The sequence below is a fragment of the Heterodontus francisci genome, chromosome 35, assembly GCF_036365525.1.
Source record: "Heterodontus francisci isolate sHetFra1 chromosome 35, sHetFra1.hap1, whole genome shotgun sequence".
Lineage (NCBI taxonomy): Eukaryota > Metazoa > Chordata > Chondrichthyes > Heterodontiformes > Heterodontidae > Heterodontus > Heterodontus francisci.
This window is the reverse complement of record NC_090405.1, coordinates 43,313,226-43,323,164: the sequence shown is the minus strand read 5'-3', so window position 1 is coordinate 43,323,164 and position 9,939 is coordinate 43,313,226. Positions and strand designations below refer to the sequence as shown.

The following is a 9,939-nucleotide window of genomic DNA, read 5'->3' as shown; positions in this document are numbered from 1 at the left end:
ACCCGTCCACTTCTTACACTTGCTTTTCAGCTCCTCGAGAGATGGAAAACTGGTAGGCTTTTTCCAAACTGCTGGAACAGACTGAGTTGGGGTTATTTGTTCTTCTTGGCAAGTTATCTCCAACTCCTTTTCAAACCTCTGTTCATCCCCAACTGCATTTTGTAACAATTCGAAGTGAAACCAAAAAACATTCCAGAAGTTAAGCCTCCTGACCTCTATAAATCATGACCAGTCACTTCTCTGTAAACATCTTCCCCAAGTCAAAAACACCTGCTGGGTAATTATCTGCAGACAGGTGCCTTCCAATAATTGTTTGTCTTCAAGTTCATTCCAAATAACTTCTGGTGACCTCCCTTTGAAAAACACACAAAGTTCCAGCAGCTATGGAATCTTTTCAGTTTTAAAACACAAATTCTCACAATTAAACAAAAAAAATGGAAGCACTCACAACACTAAACTAAAAAAAAATTGATTAAAAATGCTTTGAAAATATTCCTATTAATGTCCTTGTGCCCAAAAGAAGGAGCTTAATTTTAAAGCCTCCTTGAAGTCCTGCAAACAAGCACCATTTCTGGAAACTTGCAATGATGATTAATTCATCCTGGAAGTGTGTTTAGTTTTGTGGGCTGGTCTGGCTTGTAGCACGACGTTTTACAAAGTAGCACAAAAGAGTGTGGAAAATCGATTTGCGCTGAACAGAATTTGGGCTAAAAATTACGTGATCTTTTGTGCTGGTCACGCTGCTAAAAAACCAGCGCAACCAAGCCAAACTCTACCCTCGGATGTCTACCAGTGATTTACTAAATGTGGACGATGAATCTGGAATATATATTGTAGTCTTGAACAGCAAATGCAACCCTGTTTTACTGTTACTGTGACACCCAACAGTTTACCAACACTTAATATTGTCATGCAGTTGACTATATCATAGCAAGGGTATTTAAATAAGGTAGTGTTAATAATATGTTTCTATGTCCAGTCCCCTCTTTGATATCAGTGACCAGTAACAATTAAACTGCTCTTCACCTTGTATTATATATTGTGGTCTTGCCCTTGATGGGTTCAGCTTGGTTAAAAATCAATAAGACTGGTGTATGGAGGACAGTCGAAAAATAAGTCAATTTAGGTTATTTTTAACTTGTTAATGGGATGTGGGCATTGCTGGCAAGGCTTAACTGCCTTGAGAAGGTGATCGTGAACTGCCTTCTTGAACCACTGCAATCCACGTGGTGTGGGTACACCCACAGTGCTGTTAAGGAGTGAGTTCCAGAATTTTGACCCAGCGACAGTGAAGGAATGGTGATATATTTCCAAGTCAGTGTGTTGTGCGACTTGGAGGGGAACTTGGAGGTGGTGGTGTTCCCGTACATCTGCTTCCCCTGTCCTTCTAGGTAGTAGAGGTTGTGGATTTGGAAGGTGCTGTCGAAGTAGCCTTAACGAGTTGCTGTAGTGCATCTTGTAGATGGTACACACTGCTGCCACTGTGCCCTGGTGGTAGAGTAGTAAAATAGCAAATTTCATTTTAATTCTCAGATGTATATATATTGAAGGTGGGGGTGGGGGAGGGGGGCATTCATCAAGTAGAGGTTATCCGCTGGGATTTTGCGAAACAATATTTCCTGCACATTAGGGATTTTTGTAGGAGTTTATCAGTCTCCCAAGATAAGTAATGCAATATATTTTAACAGTTCACTGTTTACAAATACTCAAACTGTGAGTTTTTATTCATCCTTCGGTTCAGTTTATGCATTTTATTGTTCTACCAGGAATTCATGCAGCTTTGGATTTATCATTCACCTAATTTTGAGGAGTTTGCTCTATACTTTGGGAAGGATCCTTGAGAGGGGGCAGAGGAGCTTTACCAGAATGGTTCCAGGAATGGAGGATTTTAGTTACAAGATAAGGTTGGAAAAGCTGGGTTTGTTCTACTTAGAACAAAGGAGATTGAGGGGAGATTTAATAGAAGTGTACAAGATTATGACAGGCTTAGATAAGTTAGACAAGGAAAAACTGTTCCCATTAACAAATAGTACTCGGACTAGGGGGGCACAGATTGAAAGTTTTGGGCAAAAGATGCAGGGGGAATATGAGGAAGCACTTTTTTACGCAGTGGATGGAATATGAGGAAGCACTTTTTTACGCAGTGGATGGTAATGACTTGGAACTCGCTGCCCACAAGTGTGGTGGAAGCGTAGACAATCAACGAATTCAAGAGGAAGTCGGTTCGCCACCTGAGAGAAATAGACTTGCAGGCCTACGGGGATCGAGCCGGGGAGTGGGACTGACCGTATAGCTCCGTGGAGAGCTGGCAAGGACTCAATGGGCCAAATGGCCTCATTCTGTGCTGTAAATGACTCTATGACTCTATTACACCACCTACACTGAAACATTGTATGTAACTATACTGGGTGTATTAGACCTTGAAATTGTAAATTCCTACTGCCTGTGTGGAGTTTGCAAGTTCTCCCTGTGTCTGCGTGGGTTTTCTCAGGGTGCTCTGGTTTCCTCCCACAAGCCAAAAGACTTGCAGGTTGATAGGTAAATTGGCCATTATAAATTGCCCCTAGTATAGGTAGGTGGTAGGGAAATGTAGGGACAGGTGGGGATGTTTGGTAGGAATATGGGATTAGTGTAGGATTAGTATAAATGGGTGGTTGATGTTCGGCACAGACTCGGTGGGCCGAAGGGCCTGTTTCAGTGCTGTATCTCTAATCTAATCTAATCTATATCTTCTCGAGGGCATCATGAGTAAGATGTCCACAGGGCAAATGGATTTAACACATTGGGACCAGCCAGCGACAAAACGCAGCGCACTCATTGGATGTATCATTTCCCACCGGTAGTCTGATTGGTCTAAAACGCTCTTTCCTAATTGGACACTGGGTCGCCCACCGTCCAATCGGCCAATAGTAATTGCGCTTCAATTTGATTGGTCCGGATTGTAAGTGCTCCAACATGATTGGTGAGTTCTCTGCATGCTCACTGTTGATTGGCCCCTATGCCTCATTGATGATCATGATGGCGGCGGCTCGGGGCGGTTGGGAGGCGGAGGCTGGCCCTGGCTCCGAGGCTGAGGTGGGGATCTCGGCGGCACGCAGCCCTGTTCAGGCGGCGTTGTCCAGCATCCAGTGGCCGCTGAAGCGGTATGGGCGGTTCCTGCCGCTGGGGGGAGGACCGAGATCCTGGGAGGTGAGAGAGAGAGGGGCAGGGGGTAAGTGAGGGGTGGCATGTTTGGGGAATGGAGGTATATTTGGGTGGGGATTATGAGGTATGTTGGGTAAGGGTATATTGGGGGAATGTAGGGTAAGGGAGGTATATTGGGGGATTAAGGGGTATATTTGGGGAATGTAGGGTAAGGGAGGCATAGTGGGGGATAAGGGGGTATATTGGGTGAATGGGGTAAGGGAGGTATATTGGGGATAAGGGGGTATATTGGGTGAATGTGGGGTAAGGGTATATTGGGGGAATGTAGGGTAAGGGAGGTATATTGGGGATAAGGGGGCATATTGGGTGAATGGGGTAAGGGAGGTATATTGGGGATAAGGGGGTATATTGAGTGAATGTGGGTAAGGGTATATTGGGGGAATGTAGGGTAAGGGAGGCATGTTGGGATAAGGGGGTATATTGGATGAATGTGGGGTAAGGGAGGTATATTGGGGGAATGTAGGGTAAGGGAGGTATATTGGGTGAATGGGTTAAGGGTATATAGGGGGTATTTGGGGGAAGGGAGGTATATTGGGGATAAGGGGGTATATTAGGTGAATGTTGGGTAAGGGTATATTGGGGGAATGTAGGGTAAGGGAGGTATATTGGGGGATAAGGGAGGTATATTTGCTAAGGGGGCACGTCGGGGGGGGGGGGTGGAATGTGGGATTGGAGAGGAGTGCGTCAGGGAAATGTGGGATCACGGGATGATTTGGAGCAATGTGAGTTAGGATGTGGTGCTTTGGGACAATGTGGAGTAGGAGGGGGAGTGTGTTGTGTTTTTGGAGTGGGAGCTGGTACAAATAGGGTGTAGTATTTGAGGGAAGAATGTTGTCTGAGAGCTAGGAGGTGGTAATTGGGGATTTGGGATATGAGGGTTGCAGTTATTTGAAGGCCTGCAGGTGCTCAACAGATATTTTGTCTTGCGCTAGTAAGAACAAATCTGCTCCTGTGCTCCGACTTAATTTCTCTGGTATTTTTCAACCATCAATAAAAGTTCTGGTTATCCCGTTCTCATTAGTAAATGTTCTGTTTCGAATTGGGCAATCTGATGAGAAGTTCCATGTGAATTTAAATTGCAGCCTTACATTAAATATAGTCAGTAGAGAGAATGACAATAGTAAAATAGCAAAATCGTACCTGCACTCAATTTGTAGCTACAGAATTGTCAATCAAAAAAGACTTCAAAGGTCTCCTTGCAGGTGAAGCAGCAATTTACTTGTGCTTTCTATTTGATATACTGTATTCGCTGCTCACTTGCAGTCTCTTCTACACTGGAGAGACCAAATGTAGATCAGGTAACCACCTTGCAGAACACCTTCGTTCAGTCTGCAAGTCTGGCGCCAACTTCCAATCACCTGTCATTTTAATTTTCTGCGCCACTCCCACTCTGACTTCGGCCTCCTACATTGTTGTAGTAAGCTTTAAGAACAGCACCTCATTTTTCAATAAGGCATTTTACAGCCTTCCAGACTCAAAGCAATACCACTGATTTTTTTGCTAATGGCCAAGATGAATTTCTACGCTAGTATCTCTGCTTTAGGAAACGACTGCCACATGGCATAAAGATTTCTCAGCAGAGGTTTGCATATATAAAACTTAAAAACATATGATGGCAAATGCTGTAAAACTAGTTATTTTTGTCCTAATTTTTTATGGGACTGCTGACTTTGCAAATACAGGAAGTTAAATCGACAATTTCAGATCATAACCTCCGCCCCATAATTTTGTTTTTGCTTTTGGACGGCAGCTGTAGGTGATGCTGCTTTTTCCTATTTACACTTCCTTTAAACCCATCTTTTTTCTTTACTTGTCCCCTTACCATCTCCTTTTGCATTACACTGTCATCGCTTTTGTCGCTTAAGCTCTCCTGCCTTCTACCCTATCGCAGTCCTTCCCTTTTATTGTCTGCTCCCCTTCGAACCCTTTCCCTGCCTTTGTACTTGCTTAAAACCTGTTGCATCTCTTAATTTTTTCCAGCTCTGATGAAAGGTCATCGATTTGCAACGTTAACCCTGTTTTTCTTTCTTCACAGATGCTGCCAGAACTGCTGAGCATTATCAGCATTCTATGTTTTTATTTTAGAATTCAAAGATGCCTGTGTGTTCCCCTCAGAGCCTTGCCCAAAGTCTTTTATCCAGTCTGGAACAACCAGCATAGTTAGAGTCTCCTGGATGGTGTGGTACAGTTGTACACTGTTAAGAGAGTGCTTCTGTTTTTTGTAAAATATGTTCTAGGGACTTATAGTTGAATTATGGACACTGATTCATCTGGAATCTTGAAGAGATGATGAACTTTGTGTTTTTAAAAGAAAAAGTCACCAGAAGGTTCCCGGACATGGCTTGTAAACAAGTCGTACTGGAAGGCACCTGTCTGTGGATAATCACCCAGCAGGGGTTGTTTTTGACTTGAGAGATGTTTACAAAGAAATTACAGGTCAAGATTTTAGAGCTCTGGAGGCTTGACTTCTGGAATGTTTTTAGTTTCAATTTGAATTGTTAGAAAAGACAGTTGGTTTTTGCCTGCCAAAGAAGACCATGCTCATCTCTCTCTCTTGGAAAGAAACCTTGTATACAGTGTGTCAGTTTCTGCTTTCCAATTGTATTTGAAGAAACCCTGCATATTGAATGTGTGGGAACTGAAACCCCTGTTGCCACATTTCTGCTGTAAGACCTATATGAAGCCTCTGTAGCTGCATTTCTTGGAAAACCTACCCAAACTGATCTTCAACATTGCCTGGAAAGAACTATTCTAGAAAAATCCGAGTGACAGCTGTCTATATGCATCTGGGATGCCAAGCCAAACCAAACCAAAGGACATCTTTCCATGCCTTTTCTTTCCTTCAAGTATGAGCAAGTATTCAGCCTAAGTTTTTTTTTGCAACAGTGTTAAAACAAAAATCCCTTTTATTTTTCTGGTTAACCACTGTATGTATGTATGTGTGAGAGGGGCTAAGATAAATAAGGGGCTTTAATATTTCAATCTGTGTGTGTATATTTTACTTCATTATTGGTTAAGACTTGTTTTATAATAATGTTGTTGTTTTTGATTAAAAAAACCTGGTTGGTGTATTTTATTCTGGGGTAAAAGTAAAGTCTATGATTGACCAAATCGGAAGTAGGAAAAAAAGGTTGCAACCTGTGGAGAAGTGGAACTAGAATAAATAATGCACTCCTCCCGCCTTAGTCGTAACAACACAAAATAACATGTAAATCTGGGAAGACTGTAGACTAGTAGATCGTTTTTACGATGTTGGTGGGATGTGAGTTTTTTCTTACTTGTTAAATAATGGTTAAATAACTGACCACCTCCAGGCGCTTACCCATTGTCTCCCGAGACAAGGAGGCCGAAGAAGAAGAAGAAATAATTGGGTGTAATAACATCTATTCCCAGAGTTGCCCTGCCACCCCGTATTTCCTTAAATGTAATTGCAGATATCAGAGAAGAAAACAAACCCATATTTACACTGATGAGCCACTGATGTTGGATTCTTGCACCAGAAAGTATATTCATTTCACCTAGACTAATTGCTCCCAGGGATTAGTAACCAGTTTAAAGTGCCCATAATGTAGTACTGCAGCCTACATAAACAAAAAAAAAGATTCTTATGATATTAAATAGGACATATGGTATGTGAGGGGTGTGAGCTTATGACTGGCGTATGAACATACAGCGAAATGCATGAGGTAGTATACCTAGGGTATGAGATTATGTTTGGTGTATGAGGGTGGTGTGAGATGGTATATTTTTGAGTGGGAGGTGATAGCTGGAGTACGAAGGGGTGTGAGATAACAGGAAGCAGGCAGGTGTTTACAGTACTTGTGGACCTTGTGGAACACTTGTTGGTTTACAAATTTCCAAACTGGCTTACGGTTTCAGAAGTTAGAATGCAAGCATTCTAGGCACATTCATGAATCTCCTGAAATGTTGGAGATGTGGATTATTAAATGCTGTGAAAATAGTTTCAATATTGTTGTTAATCATTGCAATAAAACAATTTTGCTTTTTGTAGGTTTTTGAGTCCAATCTAGAAAAGGGTCTTCTCTCCTTGACGATTGTGCAGTCAGGCCATTTCCTTATATCTCAAGGTGGGGCAACCCTACTGGTAAGTGTGGCTGAGCAGATTTCTGTTGTTTTTCCACTTCGAGATGTAAGTTACAAATCACTGAAACCTTGCTGTCAACATCCTGTCTATTGCCTCCAACTTGGGAAGGGATAATTAAGTGAACTGTGGAGATTTGTTGCTGATCTAAGAGATCATTTTTTGAATTTGAAATATCTTCCCCAGACTATAGAAGCGTGTCCAGCTGTCAGTCTAACGTAGGGAAAATCCACAAGGACAAAGTTGTTTTGATGTTTAGATTGCCATAACATCACGACATGACACTTCCCCTCCCTGTGCAGTACAAGAGTGCAACTCATGGACATGGCCACTCAGTTTATTTCTGAACTAGAAAGGTGCAAGATGTGACAGGAAAGGACCGGCTACAGGTGTTTAGGTATATGGGGGATGCAACTTCATATTTGTTGAAGAATAAAGAAATCTCCAGCAAGCAGGTAATCATCTTGGTCAGAGTGTGTGTGTGAGTGAATCGCTGCATTACAGATGCCCCTGACAGAAATTGGAATGGAGACCCGGCATGGAGGAGAAAAGAAATCACTGGATTAAGGAGAAACAAAAATAATCATTGAAGTACAGTAACTATAGGTAAATACTTTGTGCAAAACAAAAGTAAGCATCACTGCATTATTTCGTGAAATACAATAAATATGAAACTTGAACAAATTTTTATTTGCAAACAATGAAGTAGTTCTGTTCTCGGCTTTAAAAATATGTACAATGTTGGCAAATAAAGGGATGCGTGCTCAAGAAGGTAACAAATTTTACCCTGATGTGTGTGTATGCTATCTTTACAGATGTAACAAAATGGCAGGCTAGGCTGTAGAGGAATCCTCAATCGGGTCACTCTGGGAACAAAGTGCATAAGTCACATAGGAACTGGATGCTGTCTTTGATCAGTCAAGGATAAGTCTGAATAGCAAGGTCCTGATGCTATGAGTAAGGGTACAGTTACACTGCAGCTCCTGGAGCGAGACTGGTAGTTGCAGTTCAGATTCCAGCCGTGCAGAATCCAGCTTACATTGCTTGGTTGCTGCCTGATTGGAACTGTACCCATCCTGTTTAGGTTAAAGCACTGTGTGTGCTTGCATCCATGCACTGAGTTAGAAATGTAAGTGTATAGACAGCAGGCAAGGGAGCATCTGCACTCTTCAAAAAAAGAAAATTAGGGTCCGGTAGGTTTGCAGAGTGTACATTAGTTACATTTCACTAACTAGATTTAATACTATTGGATTCACAATCGATGCAGTGTCATACTGAAGGCAATCTCACTTCATGTTGTTCAGGAGTTGGGTTGGTCAGCAATTCTAGATTTACATTTCCAGGTGACGGTCAGGGTGAAGCAGAAATTACTTTGCACATGCTAAACTTGCTGTGTAATTACATCCAGTGATGGTTACTGAGGTCTCATCTGGGTGGTGAATGCATTAAGTGCACGACCCAACTTTGCAGTGTCAAATTACATAATATTATGAATAATTGTCCTGTTTACGCAGCATTTTTGGATGTTGCATAAGTGCCCTGTGCCATGAACATTTTGAGTGTTTTAACAAAATAGGCATTTGTACTTTTCCAATGTACTTTATGCATATTTTGAGTTATCCAACATTTGTCCTCTGTGACTGATAATCTAAATTTGTACAACAAACTCGAGCGATGATAACGAATCATAAAATAGTACAGCACAAGAGGAGGCTATTCTGCCCATCATATGTGTGCCAGCTGTTTCGAATAGCAGTCTAGTTAGTCCCATGCCCCGCTCTTTCCCCAGATCCCTGCAATTTTTTCACCTTCAAGTATTTATCCAGTTCCCTTTTTGAAGGCTGCTATTGAATCTGTTTCCAGCACCCAGTCTGGCAGTGCATTCCCAATATCTAACTACTCGTTTTTCCTTGTGGCCTCTGGTTCTTTTGCAAATCACCTGAAATCTGTGACCTTTGGTTATTGACCGTTTAGCCATTGGAAACGGCTTCTCTCTATTTACTCTGTCTAAAATCTTCTATGATTTTAAACACCTTTATCAAATCTCCCCATTGCCTTCTCTATTCTAACGAGAACACCCCCAACTTCTCCAGTCTTTCTACATAGCTAATCTCTCATCCCTGCAACCATTCTGATAAATCTCTTCTGTACCCTTTCAAAAACCTTCATGTCCTTCCGAAACCATGGTGCCCAGAATGGCCACCATACTCCAGCTAGGGCTGGACTAGTGTTTAAATTCCTGGCTTTTAAAATCTATGTTCCTAAAGCCCAGGATCCCCTATGCTTTATTAACTGCTTTGTTAACCTGTCCTGCCGCATTCAAAGATTTGTGCGCAAGCATAAGGTCTCTCTCTTGCCCTACTCCTTTCAAATTAAAACTAAATTGCATGTGAATTACTTCTCAAATAAATCATACAATTCTTTCTCCCTAATAAATCGAAATAAAGACTTCATACAAATGTAAAACTTCCCATCAGTGCAACAGATATAGTATGGGAAATAATGCAAGGCTGTTCGGTTTGAGATAGACAATTTGCATATAAAAATCAAATGATTTTCTCAGTTAATTTGTTGCATGTCTTCACCATTGAACAAACCAGTTCTTTATTTAAAAAGAAAAATCCTAATTGAAT

The 9,939-nt window shown here is 41.7% G+C and overlaps 1 protein-coding gene across 1 annotated transcript in view; it reads left to right on the top strand.

The window, feature by feature from the left end:
- The first annotated feature begins 3,018 nt into the window (after positions 1 to 3,018).
- rec114 (REC114 meiotic recombination protein) overlaps positions 3,019 to 9,939 on the top strand; it is a 43,676-nt gene continuing 36,755 nt past the window's right edge. Inside the window, exons 1-2 of the mRNA XM_068015436.1 lie at positions 3,019 to 3,189; positions 7,217 to 7,309. Of these exons, the coding sequence (XP_067871537.1) occupies positions 3,019 to 3,189; positions 7,217 to 7,309 (264 nt within the window). The remainder of the gene's footprint in view (positions 3,190 to 7,216; positions 7,310 to 9,939) is intronic.